General features: G+C 37.2%; 2 protein-coding genes across 2 annotated transcripts; both read left to right on the plus strand.

The window, feature by feature from the left end:
• The first annotated feature begins 22236 nt into the window (after positions 1-22236).
• On the plus strand, positions 22237-24161 carry LOC147521087 (uncharacterized). Its single transcript, XM_086558142.1, has 2 exons — positions 22237-22828; positions 23230-24161. Exons 1-2 carry the CDS (start codon positions 22237-22239, stop codon positions 24159-24161), a joined length of 1524 nt encoding a protein of 507 aa, XP_086414268.1.
• A 78-nt stretch (positions 24162-24239) lies between these two features.
• LOC147521088 (uncharacterized) lies at positions 24240-25911 on the plus strand. The gene is made up of 2 exons (XM_086558157.1): positions 24240-25478; positions 25570-25911. The coding sequence occupies exons 1-2, from the start codon at positions 24240-24242 to the stop codon at positions 25909-25911; spliced, it is 1581 nt and encodes a 526-aa protein (XP_086414283.1).
• Positions 25912-26217: the final 306 nt, after the last annotated feature.

Below are 26217 nucleotides of genomic sequence, written 5' to 3' on the forward strand. Positions count from 1 at the left end.
GTCCTTTGGGTATGAACATTCAATGTTCATAGTCTTTGGGTATGAACATTGATTGGGTATGAACATTGAATGTTCATAGTCATTTGGGTATGAACATTGTATGTTCATACATCAATATATTGTATGAGGTACATTCACCTATTTGGATATGAACAATCATTGTTCATACACCAGCAGAATGTATGAACACTCATTGTTCATAGTAAAATAACAGAAAGGGTAAAATTGGAAAATATTTATTTTAAATCCGGACCATTTGTCCTTGAGGGTTATTTTCACGAAAGGGTATAACTAGCATTTAAAAAAAGTAAAATGGCCGGGCCAACTTATTTTGTCCTTGAGGGTTACAAATTTTGAAATAGTGGGTTCGTGAGTTACTAATTGCTAGAATTTGTCCTTGTGAGTTACTCACCAAAAAGTGTGTCCTCTAGACTTCATTTTCTTCAAAATTGGGTGTTAGGCCCAATTTCTTGTTTCAAGAATTGCAAATGGCATGCAATGGTATCATTTTGTGACCGTACCCTCCACCATAAGTTGACTTGGATGTGATGTGTGCACGTGTCGTTGTACTAGGCTTGAGTTGCGCTGACAATATGTCCAGCATTGGGGCTTGGTAAAATCGAGGGCAGAGATCACACCTGAGTTATTTTCATTTATATAATTATTTTCATTTTTTTTTTATTATGTATCAAAAATCTTACTTCTAAACTATATTGAAACTCGGAAAGTAAATTAATTTATCGAAGTTCCCAGTGCCAATAATTTGTTAGACTAAATGGCATTTTTTTTTTGTATCAATAGACCTTATAGTGTATTAAGATATCCAAATTTTGGGCTGTCTTTTAATTTTCATTTTTTTAATGGGTTTTATGATAAATGTTGGCTTAATTCTTAGCCCATTAGTATACTTAATTAGCACGTGGTCTCACTTTTACCACTTGTATCTCTAATTTCCACACGTGTATTCTCACTCTCATTTTTTTAAGAAAGCAAATGGGTTAACCTATCTCTCGAGTATCTATCTTTAGTTGACGTTAGCGATGAAGTAAATTCAGTCGCTCTTAAATGTACTTTTATTTTTCCCAATATCCCTTGAACTCGCTCTCATTTTTTATAGTTTCCTAATTTTCTATCGTTAGTTCGTTGCCAAGTTCATGATAAGCTTACTGATGTACACGTAATGTGTAAAGTAAGGTTTTTCATCTATCACGGAAAAGAAATCCAATGCTAAAATTTATAGGTTGTTGGTGGGTAAATTTATAGGTTTTTCATCTTTTGATTGATTTCTAAAGCATTTGCGCTGGGAATGGCTATGCGAAGAGTTAAATCTGTCAAAGTATTGACGTATTATGAGGGGTTTACGGCTGGTTTATCTGCTGGTGTCCTTGAGTAGTTGTTTATTTTTCTACTATTAATTAATGTTGTGTTCTCATACTTGGTAACAAAATTTGCTCATTTCTCTCAATTGAAAATTCCATGTCTTTTGTGCTCAAGGCTTGATCATGTTTTTGGAAATGAAAACCCTGGATTTTATAGACATTTAATTTGTGGTGCTCATAAAACGAAGATCTCATCATTAGTTGTTCGTTGTTAAGTTCATGATAAGCTTGTTGCTGTACATAGAATGTGTGAAGCTTGCCTTTTTTCATCTGTCACGAAAATGAAATCCAATGCTGAAACTTATAGGTTGTTGGTGGGTAAATTGGGAATTGATCATGAAGGTTTTGTAGATAAGAAACGGCTACTTAAGCATCCTATGCTTTCTTCATTGAGTGAAAGGTTTGTATACCATATAGCTGTAGTGTACTTGGATATTTAAATCATATCATATTCTTAGTGTTTTTTATATACTGATTGTTTCTAGTTATTAGAGATATCTTTCCATTTGAAGAATGTTTTGTTTGAAGACCTTCTTGTCAAATTTTAGTAAAGTTTTTTTCCATGTCTTATATGTATTTTTATTTATTTATTGCTTTATAGGTTCTCTTGGAATTTACTGAACGGTTGCCATTAAATGAAATAATTTTTTGCAAGTATTTTTTGGAAGTATTTGTTAAAAGACTTGCAAGTATTTGTAGTTAAGCTATAAACATGACACATTAGCCATTAATCAGTAGATTATATACTTTTCCTTCAATAAAAATTTCATTTATTGACGAAATCATGAACAATTTACAGTCTATACATGACTTGCATGAACTCTAAAAATCTTGAGTCAATATCTACTTACTCAACATAAGTTTCATTATGAAGTCAGTGCATGAAGCTTAGGCCACGCTCAATGAAATGATCCGAGAGAGTTAAAAATTTGATATACCTTCGCATATTCGTGAAAAGTAAGAGATGATTTTACAGGTGCAAACATCTCTAACTACAACAGAATGCCACTAACTACAACAAAATGGCATACACTTTCAATAAAAGTATGAAATGAAAACCTAAACCAACGATTAAGATTAATAACACTAAAAGCAATTTTTTGCAAGTACATTGAAGTCCAATGACTTCAAATATAGTCATCTACCATGATCAAGTTGTCATCTATGTTGATTATTATATAGCCCTTTCGGCTTTCTCCAATTGGATCTGTGCTAATCAATTATATACATCTCATTTTGTATTCTCCAATTTTATACCAACTAACTAAAACAGGAAGAAAAAAAAACAAAGATAATAGGGTTAGGCAAACCCTTGCCTGCATTAAAACCTTATGTAAATCATTCAATTAACTTTGTTTGTTACAATATCAATTAGACTTTTATCCAGTAGAGGAATAGTACATACATGAGAACCTTTATGGAATGAGATAAGCTAGCCATTACATCGGGTGCACCATTTACTTCTCGGCACACATGGTTGTAATTGAGAGTTTGATCCCTGTAGATATTTTTATGGCTGCAAGCGAGTTTTTGCAATGTCATAGTGTGTCCTCTAAGCCTTTTGAGATTTTGAATTTTCTTTAAAGTGTTTGAACAAACAGAGACTTTATTGATGCTTTGCTGCCCACATAGATATTAAGTCCTATCTCCATTGTTTTGAGTTCCTGGTACAATACTCATCTCTTTGACCCTCCTGTGTGTAAAAAATATCTTTCGCTCATGATTTATTGACATGTTGACTGTACACAATGTCGTTAGCGAAAAATCTCAAGTTCAACTGTAGATTGAAAAGTTGAGATGATCAAATCACTTAAAACATAAGCAATTTACTACAAAAGGAAAATATTTCCTCCGATCAATAGATCTACAAAAAGGAATACCATACCTATGGAATCATAAAATAAAAATATGAAAAAGTCATATATAATCACTACTTATCGGGGGGGGGGGGGGAATGTATATATAATCACTTAAATTGGTATCAAAGATGTATAGTTCTCCAATCTCATTGACCTACAGACATGCAAATTAATATTTAAAGAAAGTCACATTTAGCCTATTAAAAATGAATTACTCACCTGAAGGCCTCAATTATATGTAAAGACCAACTCTTCTTTTATGTTTGAACTTTGCATACAACCAAAGAACTTGCCCGATGGCATGGGCACTTGTCGAACGTTGCACTGCATTGCTTCAACTGAAAGGTGCATGTAGTTTTGTGCAATGAGCTATGCTGTGATAGTAGTTATTGTAGTTCAGAAAGAAAAACAAACATACTAAACGCCAACATAGTATAAAACAAATATCTAAAGGCAACCCTATATATCACTCTTATGCTATGGTTGTTGAATTCATTGCTCTAAAAATCAATATGCAACCTTGCTCCACACTTCTCAATGTTCCCCTTGAAGTGAATTGAATCTTCCCGCATCACCAAAGTATTTAATTAGTGAATGGTATGCATTGACACACAATAGGTCCAGAAAGGACGTGGCACGCCGTGAGAACATTGAGAAGAGGGTAGATAGTGTAGAGCCTTTAATAGTTAACAATGATGATGCAAGTGATATTGAAGCATGATTAGTTCATATAAAAAAAATTAAGATCATAATGACATTCAATATGAATAGTACCTTAATAAATCAAGATTGTTCAAAGATCCATTTTCCCAAAGAATTCAGGAACTCCACTAATGGACTTATATTTGAAGTTCGTCAAAGACAAATATGAGGAATGTGGGGCCTGAACCAAAAAGAAAAAGTGAAGGAAAGAATACTAATGCCATTTTTATGTACCTTAATCAAACAATGTTTGGATGGCCATTTTGCTGAGATGCTATAGTGATCTATATACGATAGCCTTTACAATGTTATGCATGTGTTAATTCTCCACAGAGCCTGACATACCATGTGACATTCCTATAAACATTTCGATAATAAATATGTTCACGTCAGTAAGAAATTTACTAACCCATAACCATATTTAGCTTATTAATAAGCTTCAATTAAGAGTTTGGTTTAAACCCCACATGTATTCCTTAACTACGTCAGATCCTTCACAACTTAAATAGTTTATTCCAATGATATTTGTGAATCTCTGGTATGTATATGGTATTCTTTATCCCAGGAACTTTATAAATGGATACTGCTTGAGATTATCCACAAAGTGAATTAAGAGGCAACGCTGAAGTACGTAGTACAAAGTTTAAAATCCTCGTGGAGATGAAGTGTGAGAATCCAATATTCCATTATGTACTCTCTTTTTGGAAGCATAACATCCATCTCCCATTCAATCCTGCTAGTGGACGTTCTTCATCTCACTTACATGTTGTGCATGATTAAGGAAGGATAAGCAGTAACTAAACTAACATTAAAATTGATTTTTTTAATTAAACAATTAAATCAATTCAACCGACACATAGATCAAAACCATGAGAAACAATAAATTCATAAGAACAACCCTGAAAATGAAGCTTATATCGAAGAGACTCTTTTTACATTTTTTTATTTGATAAGACTGGTCATGATTATCACCATTTTATCAAATTGTGTAACATACTGTAAAAGCACCCTATATAAGGATCCCCTTCTTACAACTACAACACCTTTGGCCAAGTAGGTTAACCAAAACATTGTGAATTTGAGATACAACAGTCATAAGTTAATTTCACTCTCAACAAGTAAAACCATTAAACCTAAAAAATGACTCAGTTGTGTTTTATCTTAAATTTCCTTGGGTAATTAAGTCAGTAGCATCCAAATTATTGAACCACTTCAAAATATGGTTTTGTCAATACTCACTTCCAGATATAGAAGGTGAGACCATTTGTAAGGCTGAGTCCAATGGTGCATCCACCCTCTATCTCCATTCCACCAAAAAATAGTGTTTTGAGGATAGGGAATCAATTTCGGTGTCCAATGGCGGTTCGGACCATTTTACCCCACTTCGACCGGCGCGAAATTAAAAAAAAATGGTCATAATTAGTTTCTGACTTGGTGGGGACACAAAACAATTGACTCCATTCCACGCCACTTCAAGTGGCGCCGTTTGGGTTTTTACAAACCACACCACTTCAAATGGCGCCGTTTGGATTTTTACAAATTCAACTCGCGTGGAATGCACTCTCTATTCCTCAATAACACTCCCTATATATGGAGAGTTATATTGCGATAGGGGGGAAAAGCCACCGCCATTCCCTCTGTTTTTTAGGGAATGGGGAGCCATTGCACCTAGCCTAAGAAGGTTCATAAAAACCATATACCGATATTTCATTTATTATACACGATAAATGTAGAATGCTTACATTTGTAATGGCCTGGTAGGATTGCAAATATGATTTCCATCAATTTGAACTGCTCCAAAAAATTATGCAACCACGATAACAAACAATAGGAATCAACACTTATAATTTGAGTTACAAATATATTCATCAGATAACAAAATTCTTATTTCATGTAGAAGCTGTTGGAATCTCTTGAGTATTTCTAAATACCAGTGTGTGTGTGCAAAGTGGAGGAGATGAACAAAGTGTGTTCTCTCCACTTTAGTGCATAATAGATAGTCCCACATTGGTTATCCACCACTAGCAAGTGAAGTATAAGAGACATTCCTCTACCATAAGGGCGTGCCCTTAGGGTACAAATGCTTTTGTGTTAGGAGGAAGGACTCACCCAAAGCCACACGTGTGCGCACCCGCACCGCACCGAGCCGAGTCGCATCGCGTCGGTTCGGGCTTGGGCTTGGGCTTACTATTGTATCTAGTGGGTAGTGGATTAACCAATTAAAAGCCTAAACTTGTTTTTGCTTATCTGTTTAGGAGACCGACTGCTGACCGACCAAACCTCTATAAAAACGAGGTTGTGCGTTCATAGAGTTCATTCACTTCAACAGAGAAACACACGATCTCAGAGAAACAGAAAACTCGCATCCCACTTCTTCTTCTTCTCTTCTTACTTAACCGCCAGAGAGTACTATATTGTTGTTCTAGAGAGTAGTTTGTTCTAGTGCAAAGTCAAGCTACTGTACACCATTGAATCCCAGGAGGAAGTCGCCACTGCTGCCTTTCTGCACCACTGGAAGGTGCGAAATCTTTCCTTAAGGACAGCCTAATACGCGCATTGGTTGTTCCCTGTTACTGCTGTCCTTGTCTCTTTATTGTTTTCTTTATTCACATACATCAATCTTAAGGAAAGAATCAAGATGTCTACACCAGCAGACACACCGAACAAAGAAACCAATTCTGGAGTCATGCATGGAAGTTACTTCGACTATGAGAGATGTTGCACCTCTACTGAATGCTCGCAACTTACCCAATGTGTCAAAGATTGAATCCTTCAACGGTTCACACTTCAAGCGATGGAGAGAAAGGGTGTTCACAGTCCTAGATGTACCCAATTATGCAAAGTATCTCACTGATACAGCACCCATGGAGGGTTCTAATGATTTCGAAAGAAATCACGCTGCTTGGCTCAATGGGAATAAGGTATGTCGTCATGCTATTTTGAGTACCTTGTCCAATGAAATTTTTGATATTTATTGTTCAAATAAGAATGCACATGATATATGGGAGAGTTTGAACAAAAAATACATAATAGAGGATGCTGGTACTCAGAAATATGTTGTTGGGACTTTTCTAAAGTTCCATATGAGAGAGGATAGAGATGTAATGTCTCAAATCTATGATTTTCATGTGCTAATTAATGATTTGAAAACTGAGGGTATTAATTTACCCGAAACCTTTGTTGCTGGATGTTTGACTGAGAAACTCCCCGAGTCTTGGAAACACTATAAAAATAGTATGAAGCATAAGCGCAAACAGATGACTCTTGAGAATGTGATCATTCACATTCACATAGAGGAAAAGAACAAGACTCGGGATGAGGTGTACGTGTTGTCTAAGGAATTCCATTCCAAAGCCAATATCGTTGAAGGTAATCCCAGCAAATCCAACAAAACCTTTAAAAAGCAGAAGTACAACAAAAATAAGAATTTCAAGGTCAAAGGCACTTCTTTTAAAAGGAGTGGTACTGGCAATGGAAATTATTATATTTATGGTAAACCTGGACATATGGATTTTCAGTGCAGGCACAAGAAAGACACTGATGGTCCTTCCAATGCTAATTTAGTTGAGGGAGATGACATAATTGCTGCTGTAGTGTCATAAGTGTTCATGGCCACTGAGAATAAGAACTGGGTACTAGATTCTGGTGCCACCCGCCACATCTGTGGTGATGTTGAAGCCTTCTCAGACTACATACTAGTGAAAGATGAAAAGGTCTATATGGGTGACTCAAGGTCTGTTCCTATTGAGGGAACAGGCAAGATTCTTTTGAAGTTAACTTCAGGGAAAACCCTTTCACTTAGTAATGTTCTCCATGTTCCTGAGATTCGTCAGAATCTGATTCCTGTGTCCTTACTGGGAAAAGCTGGCGTCAAGGTGACTTTTGAAAGTGACAAGTTTGTTCTGTCAAAGAATGAGAGTTTTGTTGGGAAAGGTTATTGTAATAACAGTGGTCTTTTCATGTTGAATGTACTTAACAACATTATTATTAATAAGAATGAATCTGCTTCTGCTTACTTGCTTGACTCTTTTAATATATGGCATGGTAGACTAGGACATGTGAATGTTCAGTATATGAAAAGGATGAAAGCATGTGGTTTATTGTCTGATATTTCTGATTTTTATAATGATAAATATGAGATATGTGATGAGGCTAAAGCCACAAAGAAACCTTGCAGAACTGTTTCTAGAGATAAAACTGGATTACTAACTCTTATTCATACAAATTTGGGTGAATTCAGAAGTACCATGTCTAGAGGGGGGAAGTTTTATTATATTACAGTCATAGATGACTTCTCTAGGTACACCATGGTATATTTACTTAGAAACAAGCATGAGGCAGGTGAGATGTTTCTCAAGTACAAAGCTGAAGTTGAAAAGCAGCTTAATTAACTGTAAGATTAAAAGACTTCGGTCTGACAGAGGTGGAGAATATGAGTCTAACCCCTTCCAAGACTTTTGTGACAAGAATGGCATTATTCATGAGACTAGTCCACTATACTCTCCGGAGTCTAATGGAGTAGCTTAACGGAAAAACAGAACACTAAAAGAGATGATGAATGATATGCTTGTAAGTTCTGGAGCTTCCCTGAACTTGTGGGGGGAAGCAATCCTGATAACCCGTAAAAGCTCAACTAGATTACTCTAACTTAATTCTTACGGGATCAATTATTTATTTCCTACTCTCACATATAGGCTTATGCAATATATAGAGTCAAGATTCGTTCCACTCGTAAACTAGCAAGACATAAATGAATTCAATTAATCAAACACAAAGAAACAATGGTGAGAACAATGAGAGTAGTGTTGTGATTTATTTAAACTAAAACTAATTATAAATTTAACTAATTTAACTAAGCAATTAAAAGGTGAATTTAATTAATTGAAAGAACATAGAGGGGGGAAATTCCACCATGCAATTCGATTGCCTATTAGTTAGTCATCGAATCGAATATTGATCCCTAGTGAATACCAAGTCGTCTCAAACCAAGGTTCCACTAGCATGAGAGTTTAGCTCCACCACAAATCTCTTTGATGGTGGCTCTAAACTCTAGTTCATCATTATGAGGTTTATCTCTAAACACTCATAATAATGAACTTGAAATTCTATTCTAAATAACAACTATTCTAACAAGCAATCATCCTCACATGGCTTCTTTAACCTCCTCTAATGGAGTTTTTAGCCTAGTTTCATTGGATTCATTGATAATAAACAATAATAGGAAGACATAATTAAATTAAACTAAACTTGATTAAAATAAACTTGAAATAAACTTGATTAAACGAATAGAACAATAGTCTAAGAATCAAATGTTGAATTAGAAACTAAAACATGAAATACAAATCTATTATTGATTCTAAAAACTAAATCTTGTTCTAAACACTAATTAGATTGATCTATAAAAACTAATTTAATACAATAAAACTAGATCTAAACAAAGTTATTTCAATCTAAACTAATTAAAAACTAAGATCTAAAACTAACTAATGGAGTCTAACCTAATTTATTTTATACCCTAGGTCTAGCTAATGAGTCTGCCTCCTTTCTTCCTTTGAAGAGGAGAAAGATATCCCCAATTTCGTGCATGGGCCTGGAGCCACGTTTTGGGCCAAAAAATCGAGCCCAAAACCCAATTTCTTCAGTCTACAGAAGCATTTCCAGCTGGATTTGACTTCAATAGACTTTTCGTCCACTTTTGCTCCTCTGATTGGATCAAGGTTTGGACCATTGGAAATCTCTTTCTGAGCCGGTCTTTTTGACATAACGTAGGCCCAATTCCGAGGTTTGAGTCCAAAGATACGGCTTCCGGAAGTTCTACTGACTTTTTACGCGCTATTTCTGCCCGCGTTGACTTTGACTTTTCAGCTTTGACCGGCTTTAAAAAGGATTTTTCTCCTTGAATCTTGGCCTTTAATCACAAAACTTCTTAGCAACCAACCCTTGCTCTTTTATCTCGCCAAAGTGACACATTTCTGCACGTAATTCTTACGGTATCAATTATTTATTTCCTACTCTCACATATAGACTTATGCAATATATAGAGTCAGGATTCGTTCCACTCGTAAACTAACAAGACATAAATGAATTTAATTAATCAAACACAAGGAAACAATGGTGAGAACAATGAGATTAGTGTTGTGATTTATTTAAACTAAAACTAATTATAAATTTAAGTAATTTAACTAAGCAATTAAAAGGTGAATTTAATGAATTGAAATAACATAGAGGGGGGAAATTCCACCATGCAATTCGATTGCCTATTAGTTAGTCATCGAATCAAATATTGATCCCTAGTGAATACCAAGTCCTCTCGAATCAAGGTTCCACTAGCATGAGAGTTTAGCTCCACCGCAAATCTCTTTGATGGTGGCTCTAAACTCTAGTTCATCATTATGAGGTTTATCTCTAAACACTCATAATAATGAACTTGAAATTCTATTCTAAATAACAACTATTCTAACAAGCAATCATCCTCACATGGCTTCTTTAACCTCCTCTAATGGAGTTTTTAGCCTAGTTTCATTAGATTCATTGATAATAAACAATAATAGGAAGACATAATTAAATTAAACTAAACTTGATTAAAATAAACTTGATTAAACGAATAGAACAATAGTCTAAGAATCAAATGTTGAATTAGAAACTAAAACATGAAATACAAATCTATTATTGATTCTAAAAACTAAATCTTGTTCTAAACATTAATTAGATTGATCTATAAAAAACTAATTTAATGCAATAAAACTAGATCTAAACAAAGTTATTTCAATCTAAACTAATTAAAAACTAAGATCTAAAACTAACTAATGGAGTCTAACCTAATGTATTTTCTACCCTAGGTCTAACTAATGAGTCTGCCTCCTTTCTTCCTTTGAAGAGGAGAAAGAGATCCCCAATTTCGTGCATGGGCCTGGAGCCATATTTGGGCCGAAAAATCGAGCCCAAAACCCAATTTCTTCAGTCCACAGAGGCCTTTTCAGTTAGATTTGACTTCAACAGACTTTTCGTCCACTTCTGCTCGTTTGATTAGATCAAGGTTTGGACCATTGGAAATCTCTTTCCGATCCGGTCGTTTTGACGTAAGGTAGGCCCAATTCCGAAGTTTGAGTCCAAAGATACGGCTTCCGGAAGTTCTGTTGACTTTTTACGCGCTGTTTCTGCCCTCGTTGACTTTGACTTTTCAGCTTTGACCGGGCTTTAAAAAGGCTTTTTCTCCTTGAATCTTAGCCTTTAATCACAAAACTTCTTAGCAACCAACCCTTGCTTCTTTATCTCGCCAAAGTGACACATTTTTGCACATAATTGACTTCAATGCCTGAAATACATAAAAGCACGTAATCAACATTAACTCTTATTTATTACTCGCATAATTGGTCTAAAAGTATTATTTTAACTACAGTTTTGGGCTCTTATCAAATCCTACTGCTTGCCATATACATAATAGGATACCCAACAAAAAAACAGGGAATAAGACATCATATGAATTATGGAAAGGTCATGTACCTAACCTTAAATACTTCAAAATATGGGGGTGTCTTGCAAAGGTTCTAGTGAACGAACCTAAAAAGAGAAAATTGGGACCTAGAACTGTTGATTGTATGTTCATTGGTTATGCTCATAATAGTGCTGCATATAGATTTTTAGTAGTAAAATCTGATAATAACCTTGTCGATGTTAACACTATTATAGAGAGTAAAAATGCTGATTTCTTTGAGAATATGTTTCCTTTGAAAATTGGCATTGAGAGGTTGGTTGCTCCTAGTGATCAACAATCAACAGATCCTGAAATTTCTTAACAAAAAATTTGGAAGGGTAAAAGAGATAGAAAATCCACCAATTTTGTTAATGACTTTTACACGTTTCTTCTTGATAATGATTCTGTGACGTATAATGAGGCAATCAGTTCTAGAGATGCACCTTTCTGGAAATATGCTATAAACTCATAACTAGATTCGATTATATCTAATCACACATGGGAGATAGTTGATCTACCTCCTGGGGTGAAAGCTATACATTACAAGTGGATCTTCAAAAAGAAACTGAAGCTAGATGGTTCCATTGATAAATATAAGGCTAGACTAGTAGTCAAGGGGTTCTCTCAGAAAAAAGGCATTGACGTACTATTTTGATACTTATGCTCCTATAACTAGGATTTCTTCTATAAGAGTTATAATGGCTCTAGCTGCTATTCATAATTTATTTATTCATCAAATGAATGTAAAAACTTTATTTTTGAATGGTGATCTTGATGAAGAAATATATATGATGCAGCCTGAGGGTACTATAGTACCAGGGAATGAGCAAAAAGTATGCAAATTAGTTAAGTCTTTATATGGGTTGAAACAAGCGCCAAACCAAAGGCATGAAAAGTTTGACAATGTCATGATGTCCAATGGATATCAAATAAATAATGTTGATAAATGTATTTACTTTAAATCTTTTGATGTGAATACATATGTGATTATCTGTCTATATGTGGATGACATGTTAATCATGAGTCCTAGCCTTGATGTTGTGAGAAACACCAAGATGTTCTTATCATCCCAATTTGAAATGAAGGATTTGGGAGAAGCTGATGTGATTCTTGGAATCAAAATCATCAGAAACTATGATGGATATACGCTTTCACAAGAGCATTACATTAAGAAGTTTTTGAAGAAGTTTAACTATTATGATAGTAAGCCTGTGTCGACACCTTATGAGGCAAGTAGTGAACTTCAGAAAAATTATCAACATAGTGTCCTTCAGTCTAAATATGCCCAAATTATTGGTAGCTTCATGTACTTGATGAATTGCACTAGACCTGACATTGCTTATGCAGTTAGCAGGTTAAGCATATACACTCATTGTCCTAATAAGGAACATTGGAGTGCGTTAGAGAGACTAACCAAGTATTTGAGAGGAACAATGAATTACGGCATACGGTTTAGACAAACTCCACCTGTGATAGAGGGTTATTGTGATGCAAACTGGATATCTGATTCTCATGATATCAAGTCCACTAGTGGTTATATTTTTACCCTTAGTAGAGGTGCAGTCACTTGAAAATCTTCTAAGCAGACCTTGATAGCTCGTTCAACCATGGAGTCCGAGCTTATTGCTTTAGATAAAGCAAGTTTTGAGGCTGAGTGGCTTAGAAACCTCTTGGCAAATCTTCCTATTGGTACAAAACTGCCTCCAGTTGTACCTATGCATTGTGACTGTCAGGCCGCAATAGCAAAGACATAGAGCAAATTGTATAATGGGAAAAGCAGGCATATCCATCTGAGACTACAGTCTATAAAGCAGCTGTTGGAATCTGGAGTTGTGGCTCTAGATTATATGAGGTCAAAGTTAAATTTGGCCGATACTCTCACAAAACCGCTTCACAATAGGCAAGTGGTTGAAACGTCAAGGGGGATGGGAATTTTTGCCTAAGATAGAGGGCGACACTGACGGCAACCCCACCTATGTGATTGGAGATCCCATGAAGTAGGTTCAAAGGGAAAAACAAGTTACCGAGTCGCTCTGGTATGCTATCATCCTTTTTTGAGACGTCCCACCTTATGACGAGATAGTATTTTTACATATTTTGTATAACTTGAATTGCAATGAGTAAGGATGAGTTATTTTACTCTTATTGGAATCCATAGTCCATTTTATAATGAGATAGTGTATTTTAACTGCAATGTACACTTGATGGATATCCACCTATATGAATGTAGAACTGGGTCGATTCTTATGGATATTTAGGCTTGTATCCTAGAGTATTCATGAAACACAGGTACCGCAGGGGCCAAAAAGCGCAACACCGCAGAACAGGCATATAATGAAAGAGCAGTGTGGGTGCATGTGATCTATTTTACTATAAGGAAATGTTGGTTCCAAGATTTTTTAATCCACCACTTTCACGTATTATAAGACATGTTACCCTATGACTGGTTCAAGCCCGTAAAGCAACAGTATCTTATGCATTATTTTTTTGATTCTCTCTGGCATTTCGTTAACCCATTTCTTTTGTAATATCCGATTCCAAAATAGTGGGGGACTATTAGTATTTTGAAATAGTGGGGGATTGTTGGAATCTCTTGAGTATTTCTAAATACTAGTTTGTGTGTGCAAAGTGGAGGAGATGAACAAAGTGTGTTCTCTCCACTTTAGTGCATAATAGATAGTTCCACATTGGTTATCCACCACTAGCAAGTGAAGTATAAGAGACATTCCTCTACCATAAAGGCGTGCCCTTAGGGTACAAATGCTTTTGTGTTAGGAGGAAGGACTCACCCAAAGCCGCGTGCCCGTGCACCCGCACCGCACCGAGCCGAGTCGCGTCGCGTCATGTAGGTTCGGGCTTGGGCTTGGGCTTACTATTGTATCTAGTGAGTAGTGGATTAACCAAAAGCCTAAACTTGTTTTTGCTTTTGCTTCAGCAACAAGTTTCGGTGTCCTTGTTCGAGTTGGTCTCTCTTCCTTATCTATTTAAGAGACCGACTGCTGACCGACCAAACCTCTATAAAAATAAGGTTGTGCGTCCATAGAGATCATTCACTTCAACAAAGAAACACACGATCTCAGAGAAACAGAAAACTCGCATCCCACTTCTTCTTCTTCTCTTCTTACTTAGCCGCCAGAGAGTATTATATTGTTGTTCTAGAGAGTAGTTTGTTCTAGTGCAAAGTCAAGCTATTGTACACCATTGAATCCTGGGAGGAAGACGCCACTGCTGCCTTTCTGCACCACTGGAAGGGGTGAAATCTTTCCTTAAGGACAGCCTAATACGCGCCTTGGTTGTTCCCTGTTATTGTTGTCCTTGTCTCTTTATTGTTTTCTTTATTCACATCCAACAGAAGCATCCCATTATAGTGTTACATTATATTGTTAAAAAAAAAGGTGTTAGTAACAATTAGATGCATGTGCATGGACACACTTAATAACTAACATCATATTCATATAATATATCAAAGCCAATATATGATCATCATCTACATATTAGATAATCAGATTTGTGACACAATGCTTCCATACACACGTGGTTAAGAAAAAGATTATATGAGTAGAGAATCCTCATATTCGACCTTTCGTCGATTTTTATTTTTTATTTTTTATTTTTTATTTTTTTTTTAAAAAAAGAATCTAGAGATTAATCAACATTTTATACACTTAACACTGCAACTTAAGTGTATATAAAGAGAAACACAAACAATGACAAAATGGAGATTACCCATGACGCCGATTGCATAAGCCGTGTGATCTCTATGGCGATGAAGAAGATAATTACAGTGACTCCAAATCATATTCAACCAAAAATTCCAACAATCAAATATAATCAACAACTTATTCCATAAAAAAAAATAAAAAAAAAAATCCACTGAAAAATCATTGAAAATTGAAAAATGAGTGACAATAATCAACATCAAAAGTTGAACAAAATTTTGTCAACCTTTTTTGATACTTGAGTTGTGTTTTATAGATGTGCCCAGATGTTTAGATATTTACAATAGTTCAAGCTACGGAAAACTAACTCAGTTATTACCGGCCTCTTTTCAGAAACAGTGTTTAATTCATATTCAGAAGGGAGAAACTGAAACCAAGAAATTTGTTGTAGCCCACCCTTAAAAAAAAGACCAAACACATAATCTATACTAAAATCAGCCACCAATGTAGATACTTGCAACCTATAGCAAGAAATAAAGTTCAGGAGAATAAAATTTTGTAGACAATACAATTGTCTAGCTTAAACATAAATAACACTATCCGAAGATGAATCTGCTCAACTACGTTATAGCTTTTGTGCTCAATGAGACGAATAACTTCCCCAAATGACGAAGACCATACTTAGCATATCTAAACAGCTAAACCATATCTAATTCTATAGCGATATGATATGTTTGACGAAAGCATTACCCGAAGATAATCACATTCTACCTACGCTAAAATCAAGTTTGATGCTTTCATGATTTTTATCAAATAGTAAAACAATCCAAAATAAACCAAAAGTAGCATTCCAACATTTTGTAATACTATTAAATGTAACTTACAAAGACTGAAAGGCAGTCCAATTGCTACATTAAGTTATAGTAACTCATCACTATAAGGCGTAGGGTAAAAATATAGGCCATGTGGGACTAAGAGGCACCCAAGTGCTACTCTACTTGATAAAAAAAAATACCCATGGAGATAAATGAAAAGTAGATCCGCTTCTCACTTGCACAGTGGTCAATGCAGGAGAAAGTGTGTCTTTATGCTTCTAATGAATTCTCACAATGGCTCATCAATCTTAATATATGCCATATAGAACCTTGATAGGATATGATACCAGGAGGAAAGGCTACTTGAACTGGAAAGAAGAGATCCATGTCATTTTTATTTCCACACAGAGTGACCGTAAGATAGGTGTCAAGCAAAACTGGAGAAGGCCCAAGGGTATTGATTCTCGGGGTCAGAAGAAAGTTCAAGGGGCGGGGTTACCTTGATACCCAACATTGGTTATGGATCAGATAAGAAGACTTGCCATTACTTACCAAATGGCTTCAAGAAATTTTAGGTGCACAATGTCTCAGACCTCTAGATCATGATGATGCACAACATGACTTATTGTGTTGAGATTGCACACAATTGGCACTCTAGACACAATCACACAATGCAGTAATGTGCATTATAATAAACCAACTTATATATTGATTAATTCACAACGCATATCTCATTTTCAAAGTTGGTGTTAATGTAGGCAAGTAGATATGAAACTGAAAGGGGCCTTCAATTAGGGAAGAAATCAGTTGAAAGCAGGCATGGTAGCCCAAAGAAGCAAGGAACTAATGGGGTCAGAAGAGAAACACCACAAATTCTAGGAGAAGTGGGGCGATTTTAAAACATTCCAAATCTGAGGCGTTAAAAGCCCTGTCCTCATCGGCTTTAAGCAACCTTTTTGCATTTCCTGCTGAGATCCCAAGTCTCAAAGTGTGGCCGACAACAAACAACCAAAAAAATGCCGGAAAAGCAAAGAAAAGAAAAACCACATAAATAATGCCCATTTCAGGGCTTGCTATGAGGCCTGCATGCAGTCTTAAATAAATATTTAATACATGTTCTCTTGAGAATCTCCTTGCCAAGTCTTCAAGTTATGTAATCAAACTGAATTTTAAATTAAATTTTCTAATGAAAATAGTACACCATACACACAATGTATCTATCAAACACTATTGGGGCACTACATATTCATCCTATTTATCATCATCCAGTTAGTACAAAGTTTTAATAATAGTTCAACATTTGACAAAACATCTTTGCCTTCCTTGAAAAAAGCACGATGCAAAATATGCTTACAACTTAGAAGCGGCCTCCATTCCTTCAAAGTTTTCTAGCTACCTTCCACATCCGTTGTAATCTCTATGCAATATTTCTCCCAGAAAGCAAGCATTATAGCCAGTGAATGAATTCCTACCATACTTTATACCATATGTTTTTTGGTAGCCATTAAAATAGGCAAGACATATGCAATAAAAAAAATACTCAATCCATAAACATGCACACGATATCCCCACTAACCTAAGCGCAGTAACAATTTTATGAGTCACATATTTCAAATACAAAGTAGCAATTAAAATAGGGTATGAAACAAACTCATAAATTGTTGAGCCCAAACTAACCAGAAAAAAAAAATTGAAGAGATAAAAAAGGAACATAACGTACAACTAACAAAAAATAAGATAAAAAAAGATGCTCGGAAGAGCAAACCCAAGGGGCACTTTTAACCTCTTAATATTGAGCTTGGCCTTTATCCTAATTTTTTTCTAACAACTGTTAAGCAAAGTGCAAACACATTGCCATGCATGTCTTTCAAACTATGAAATGAAATATGTGGATGTGTTCTCAAATTACGAGCCGCATGACACAAAAATTCAAAATGGTTGATGTGGGTATATAACCTAGATGGATGAAGAAACAAATGAAATTCAAAGGAAGCCACATACAAATAATAGAAATTAAACCTTAGTGGCTAATTACAACCTCACGTAGCCACGTACAACCTCGTGTGGCTAATTAATATTATTTATCCAACCAAGTTAGTGTTCATTAGTGGTTGTGTTCACTGTGGCAGCACAACTCCCACGAATGAAAAAAAAAAAGTATACAATAACATAAATACAAATAAACGCGCACATGAATCACAAATCAATTGTCGTGTAGGTGTGCACCTATTGCTACCCTTTGCAACCAGGTTGTGTTTCCTCTAGAGATGCATTTTTTTAGGGTTAGAAATCCTACATATGGGTAGCAAAATTTGAATAAATCTCGACGCATCTCTATAGGTAGCGGCATAGGAACCTCAAACAATTTACATCTATCATTATATCATGGTGCTGTTGTGATAGTACATCTCCTTTTTCTTATTGGTTATAGTTTATCCATTCTAAGTTGTTGTCCTCTTGAAATTGCATGTGACGCCTAGGTGCAGCGCTGGTTGGCCAAATTGTTGTTGTTACTTATTGTCGGTGCACTCGCTGCAAATCCATCTTATTCCTCAGGAGCGTGTCCATAAAAAAACGTAAGCTGTTTTGCATACTCACGTTGTGCCACAACTCAGAGTTTTTAATTAAAATGAAGGTCTTCTAGATGCTTGGTCGTTTAGCGGCATCGTGCGTTTTTATTTGTGGACAATGTGTAGGAAAGTTTACTGTTATAATAACATAACTCCATTTTACAAACTACTTTTGCAGCAAACCAAAAGGTCAAATCAACCAAAAAAAAAAAAAAAAAAAAGGATAAATTAAACCACCAAGACCTACACCTCTTTGTCATTCGCAGACTGACATTGCAAAGAAGCACCCCTTTGCTAACAGTTAGTTTTATCAAAAAAAAAAAAAAAAATCCACCACCTCCCTCGACTGCAGGGAGAGTGTCTCTCTCTTAATTAATAAGAACCTCACTAATTTTGTCTTGCTATTTCTCAATTCAGTTTACACCTGATTCAGGGTAGCGGCATAGGCACCTGAAACAGTTTACATCTATCATTATATCATGGTGCTGTTGTGATAGTACATCTACTTTTTCTTATTGGTTATAGTTTATCCATTCTAAGTTGTTGTTCTCTTGAAACTGCATTTAATGCATTCGTGCAGCGCCGGTGGGCAACAAATTGTTGGTGCTATTTATTGTCGGTGCACTCGGTGTAAATCCATCTTATTCCTCGGGAACGGTTCAACAAAAAACGTAAGTTGTTCTGCATACTCATGTTGTTCCACAACTTAGAGGTTTTTTATTAACATGAAGGTTTTTTTGCATATGTAGTTTGATCTTGGTATTTGCATCGGCTATTGTTTTAGCCTGTTATACCACATCATGCAAAAAAGCAGCTGTGCTTTTCCTAACTGCATCTTCTTAGATATACTTTTCATTAAATTTCTTATCTACTTAAGGGCTTTGGTCAAATTTAATTTCTTTCTTCCTTCGTTCTTATTTTTTCCTCTTATCACTTTTTGTTTCCTTGGCGTTCATCCTTATTTTGTTGCTCTTCATAACTGTACTCTTGATCGATTGGAAGCGCACACGGTCATAAGAGTCTTGGTGTCCCTTTGAGGGTGTTTTTTCACCCTGGGTTTGCTGTTTTGCATGCTCAAGTTGCTTATTTTAATTTGGTTAGTCATGTTAAAAGTGGCTACTAAACCTATTGTGTAGATGATAAAAAGAATCTAGGGATTAATGGTACCTAATTAAGCCCATTGTATTCACTTTTTTCATTAGACCACTCCCTCGAAATATTCATTTCAGTTTGCCAAATTTGTTGTTATTAGTTTGATTACTGCTGTTTTATCCCATTGCTTGATGTAGCCGGCTACCCAATAATTGAATTAACAACCAAATGAACAACCAGGAAGCTGCCGGGGAATTCTTCCATTGCTCAATGTAAGGAATGAGGGTGATATGATTAAATCAGATTCCACATGATTAACCTAATTGGACCACACTGGCGCTGTTCAATTGCGAATGGTTAACCTCAAGTGCTTTTAACATTACAAATCAACTCAGAGTTTTTAATTAAAATTAGGGTCTTTTTGCAAAATGTAGTCTGATCTTGATATTTGCATCGGCTGTTGTTTGAGGCCGTCGTACCACACCATGCAAAAAACACCAGTACCCTACTTTAACTAGGCAACAAGAAAAATATTATACGGTTTGATTTTTGTCTATGTTCTTTTTCTAACCGCATCTTCTTAGATGTTCTTTTCATCGAATTCCTTATCTACTTAACGGCTTTGGCCAGATTTTATTTCTTTCTTCCTTCGTTCTTATTTTTTCCTCTTATCACTTTCTGTTTCCTTGACGTTCATTCTTTTTTTGTTACTCTTCATAAATATACGCTTGATCGATTGGAAGCGCACAAGGTCATAGGAGTCTTCCTCTCCCTTTGAATGTGTTTCCCCCAAAAAAGGACAAATTAAACCACCAAGAGCTACACCTCCTCTTTGTCATTCGTAGAATGGCATTGCAAAGAAGCACCACGTTTTCCTGTTTGTTTTTACCACATTTCTAACTTTCTTGACGAATTCCTTTACATTACGTTTCGATCTTATTACAACTTTAGGACAACTTTGGTTTCTTTCTCCTCACCTTTTTATTTAAGTTTTTTTTACTTCTTGGTTAGTTGTGGTTAGATTAACTTTTACTTTTGTGACTTCTCAGAAAAATATGGCAAACCCGGCTGGAGGGCACCAGTTTCTTGAAATTGAGGTATACCGTATACGGAGCAATTTTTTCCCATGCCTTTCTTATTAGTGACGCTTTGCAATTTTATCCATCTCATTATAAATACTTTTTATGTGTTTTTGAGGTTGACATTACATTTTCACGTTTAAGGGGGGTGTGGAGATCTACCGGGCGACAATACGTAACAAAATCCGAACTCAAATTGTCAAAGAAGTTGAGGTATGTGTATAATTCTTATCTCCGCCTTACAAAGTGTTGTTCGATGCTAGCGTATCTTATCCCAGTTACTAACTCAACCGAAAAACTGCCTACTTTCTTTTTTTACCCATAGTCGGTCTTACATGTTCATCGATCAAGGGCGAGGGAGCAACTTCCATCTGAAACGGTTAACGACGTTAACGTACGTTTGTATTTTTTTATATCATATATTTTGTTCATTGTTTATTCCCCGCACATGTTTTTATTGTGTTTTGTTACCCACTATACACTTTTTGCCTTAAACTATTAATGAACCCATTGTGCGTGTGTCTTCTTCTCCGGTTTCTAAACACACAAAAAAATATATTGGATTATTGTGTTGTTGTTAACACAATGTCTTATTACGACCATATCAAGTTGTTTTCGATGCTACCAACTCTTATTCCAGTTATAGTGTTTCGTTTAAACTATGCTGACAATAATTAATTGCTATTCAAAGAACCGTGCAAACTCAAACGAAGCGGCACGAGTGCAGCTCCAACGCCAGCTTGCTCCAAGATCTGCTCCTATGCTTTCTTGACGCACCATTGCACAACGTGCTCGAAGAGAAAGAGAGCGTCGTTCGTCTTCATCCACATCTCATGGCATGCAACTATCATCTCAAGATATTCGCATCCATTTGACCCCAACCGTAACACCAAACCGAAAAACACTTGCGCGCCGTGCCCGAAGCGACAGGGAGAACATGGCTCGACTTCCTAGGTCAACTTTAATTAAGTGCGCCTGTGTGCCACCAAACACTCATCGGGACGCTTGCTACGCACCAATCGTTGGTGGTTCCATATCAGAACAGAATGAAAATCATAATAACGGGAAGAACAAAGTTTTCTGTTCCGCTCTGAAACCACGGCATTACACAATCACGTATTTGGTTGGGTCATCATCTACAGGGGACTACACACGAGAGAATGAAGTTCTATTCCGAGAAAAAATTAAGGATGTTGGCACCTTTGATCAACCCCTGTGTGTTAGTCAAAGAAGACCATCCTCCTTAAAATTCTTCAAGTACGTATTTTCTCTACTGTTCGGATTACCCGCTCAAAGCTTGGTACTATTTTGGAGAAAACTCATATACTAAATACTTTTTCATGTACAGTACCCAGTCTAAGCGATGCTATGAAAGAGCCAATTGTACGGCTGCAAATGCATATGGGGAAGAAATGTGGAATCCATTTGATTCAGACTGCATTAGCGAAGGCGCTACAACAAATCTCCTAGCGAAACCATTGACTGATTTGCCGTAAGGACGCCATTTTCTAGGGCCGGATGGATGTTTGTTGCCCACATTGTTCGGCTCTTTCATTGGATGGTGAGAATTGAAACAAACGATCATCCAAAAAAACCCTAAATTTGGTATGTGTTGTCTACAAGGGAAAGTCCGGCTACCATCGCTCTCGCCGTTACCACCTGCTCTCCACTCACTATATGAAGGAAATGATGGGCGTGCAACCTCATTCCATGAGCACATTCGTGCATATAATACATGTAATGCTTTTACAAGCCTTGGTGTGGATCCGGACCAACGCGTATTGAGTGGACGTGGTCCACAATCATTTGTCATCCATGGAGAACTCTACCATAGCGTCGGGTCACTCCTACCAGCTCCAGGCAGGGCTCCCGTCTATTCACAACTTTACTTCTATGATGGAAACGAGGCTTTGAATCACCGTCTTCGTAGAAACCCTCAACTATCAAAGGACGTTTTGAGCATCATTAAGGACACTCTTATCCAAAACAACCACTTTTACAGGTTGTATATGAATGCTTTTGAGATTTTAAATGCAACTGATTCTGCAAATAACAACATCCCAGCCCGCCTTCATTATAGCTCCGGCAGTGACCGCCGTCACTACAATCTTCCGTCCACAACAGAAATAGTTGTGATTTTGCCAGCCGAGGGGAGTGCGTTTGATAGCATGCGAGATATTGTTCTTCGCTTGCGAGAAGGTGGGTTAAAAAGGATCAGCGAGTGTAACCCCGCATATTCGCCCCTCCATTATGTTCTTTTCTTTCCGCGAGGGGATCTCGGTTGGTCCCCTGACTTGCGTCAGTGGAACGTCGTTAACAATTGTCCCACCAATGCGCGCTTGACACAAGCGCAATACTATGATTATTGTATGTTTGATCGCCCATCAGAGTATTCCCCTATTTTGAATGCGGGCGCCCTAGGCCAACAATTTTTAGTCGATGCTTAGGCTGCAATGACCCCGAACAACGTCGTCGTTTTCTCGAGATCGCCAAGCCGAGATTCGCGCGAGAGTTGTACGGGGATTAACAGATATTGCAAAGACGGGGGCTGCATCCAGGTCAAGTTGGGCAACGTATTATCCTGCCATCGTCTTATACAGGCAGCCCAAGGCATATGTACGAGATTTACCAGGATTCAATGGCCATCACACGGTACAATAAACATCCGGATGTTTTCCTTACGGCAACCGCGAATCCGAATTGGCCAGAAGTTCTAATGGAGCTTAAGAGCCATCAAAAATCAACTGATAAACCCACGTTAGTTGCACGTGTGTTTGAGATGAAGCGTAGAGCAATCATGGAAGAAATCACCAAGAAACACATTTTCGGTCGCGCGGTCGCACATGTTTACACTATTGAATTCCAAAAGCGTGGTCTTCCACACATGCACGCTCTCATATTCCTTCAACACAAAGACAAGATTCGTACCACTGAACAAGTCGATCGAATTGTTTCTGCTGAGATTCCCGATCCTGACACACAACCGGCTCTCTTTCAAACAGTTATGAAATGTATGATTCATGGTCCGTGTGGTTCTGAAAATCCAAAAGCCCCCTGCATGCAAGATGGTCATTGCAGGTTCCAATACCCACGGGAATTTGCAGAGAAGACAACAATAGATCAAGAAGGATACCCACTTTATATGCGTCGCAACACCGGCAGAGTGTACAAGCGAAAGAAACATAAAGTTACCAACCGCAATGTTGCTCCATATAATCCATACCTATCTGAGTTGTTTGATTGCCACATTAATGTTGAGGTGTGTGCATCAGTTAGGGCAGTCAAATATATCCATAAATACATCTACAAGGGTTTTGACAAAACAACCATGGTGTTAACTGGAGCAAATGATGAGATACAACAATACATCGACGCAAGGTATATCAGCCCACAAGAAGCTGTATGGCGGCTTCTAGAGTTTAACATGCACCAAGAGGTGCCCAACGTTGTTAAACAGCAAATACATTTGCCGGGGATGCATCGGGTTCAATACAACCCAACCGAACCAATGGATGAAATTCTCGCCGAATAACATCAACAATCAACTCTAACCGCATTCTTCAAATGTTGTGCTGAAAATCCAAAAGCCCGTGAGTTAACTTATCCAGAAATGCCTGGAGCCTTCGTTTACAACAAAGGCTTCAAAAAATGGACCCCTAGGTGTCGAGACAGTTGTTTTGCTATCGGTCGAATGTTTTTTGAAAAACCTAATGCCGAGGAGCGTTTTTATCTGCGCATGCTGTTAACCGTTGTTAAAGGCCCCACATCATTCGAGTCACTTAAATTGGTGGATGGTGTTCCGTTCGGTACCTTCAAGGCAGCATGTATTGCACGAGGTCTATTGGAAGATGATGAAGAGTGGAACCAATGTTTGCAGGAGGCATCTTGCATGCGAACTGGGTATCAACTGTGCCGATTGTTCAACATTATCCTAACAGAGTGCTCTCCAACGCGTCCAGAAGTATTGTGGAACAAATTTGCAGTGAAGATATGTGACGACCTTCCACACAGGATGAAAACTAAGTTTCTTATAGAGAATCCATCTGAGTCCCGAGTTACAGACTACGGTTTGTTTTTGTTGGAACAACTCCTTCAAGAAAGTGGGAAGGATCTATCAAATTTCCCTGACATGCCCCTCCCACAGGAAAATTGGAGCCATGTAGTTGGAAACAGACTCATTTGGGAGCAGCAACAGCTCTACCAGCATGGCTTACAAGAAGCAACAGATGCTAATATTAGCCGTCTCAATGAAGACCAACGTAATGCTTTTAATGCAGTGACAGAATCCGTACACAATGGTCAAGGGAAGATATTTTTCTTGAATGGAGCCGCCGGTACAGGGAAGACATTTTTGTACAATACAATTGCAGCGTCATGTCGTTGTATTGGTAATATCGTTATAATGGTGGCTTCCTCTGGAATTGCATCTTTGCTATTGTCTTGGGGTCGCACTGCTCACTCAACATTTAGCTTGCCCCTTAACGTCTTCAACGACACCATGTGTGGATTTTCCAAAGATTCATTGCAGGCCGGCCTTTTTAGAGAGGCAAAACTTATAATTTGGGATGAAGTCCCAATGCAACATAGATACTGCATTGAAGCCGTTGATCGGTCACTTCAAGATATCTATGAAAACAAGAAAACTTTCGGCGGCATAACCGTTATCTTAGGAAGGGATTTCCGGCAAACGTTGCCTGTTATACCAAAAGGGGCCCGTGAAGATTTTGTTGTTGCATCTTTGCGTAGGTCTCAACTCTGGAGGCATGTGCACGTTTTGCATCTGTTTCAAAACATGCGTCTGGACATGTCGGATCCAGATAACATAGACTTTGGAAGTTATCTTACAGAGGTAAATACTTATAACAGCATTGCCTTTGAAATGTTTTTGGCGCAAATGCTCAACGTTGAACTAAGCATTTTATTTTTAATTGATCGTGTAGATAGGAACAAATCCAGCTGAAACAGTTGAGCTACCATCGGGTATACAAAGTTGTACAGATCTCAAAGACCTCATTTTCTCTGTATACCCTCGATTGGATGAGGAGGGCACAACCTCAGCAAAATTCCTCAGAGAACGTACTATTCTAGCTGGAAGAAACGATGATGTCAAGGATATTAATAATATGGCCTTGAGTTTGTTTCCTAGCGAAGTTATCGAATATTTGGCTGCAGATAAAGTTGTTGATAGTGATTGTAAATCCCAGCCCACAAAAAAAAGGAAAACAAACAACTCAACTCCAAATGTTGCCGACTCTCGACCAAAAGAAAAGGCGAATCGTTGATAAGTCTCCCCGCACTTTTGTTGGCGAATATCCAAGTGAGTTCCTCAACTCACTTGACCCATCCAGTTTACCTCCATTCAGACTCAAGCTGAAACTTGGGTGCCCAATTATGTTGCTCAGAAATATTAGACCCAAAGATGGCCTTTGCAATGGAACACGGCTTACTGTTCTTCAATGTGCCCCTAAAGTGATTGAAGCAGTGATTATAACCGGAGAACACGCAGGCAAGCCAGCCCTTTTACCAAGAATCTCTTTGACACCTTCATCTACAGAGATGGCCGTTCCAATGACACGCCGCCAATTCCC

This window comes from Coptis chinensis, chromosome 1, assembly GCF_015680905.1.
Source record: "Coptis chinensis isolate HL-2020 chromosome 1, ASM1568090v1, whole genome shotgun sequence".
Classification (NCBI taxonomy): Eukaryota; Viridiplantae; Streptophyta; class Magnoliopsida; order Ranunculales; family Ranunculaceae; genus Coptis; species Coptis chinensis.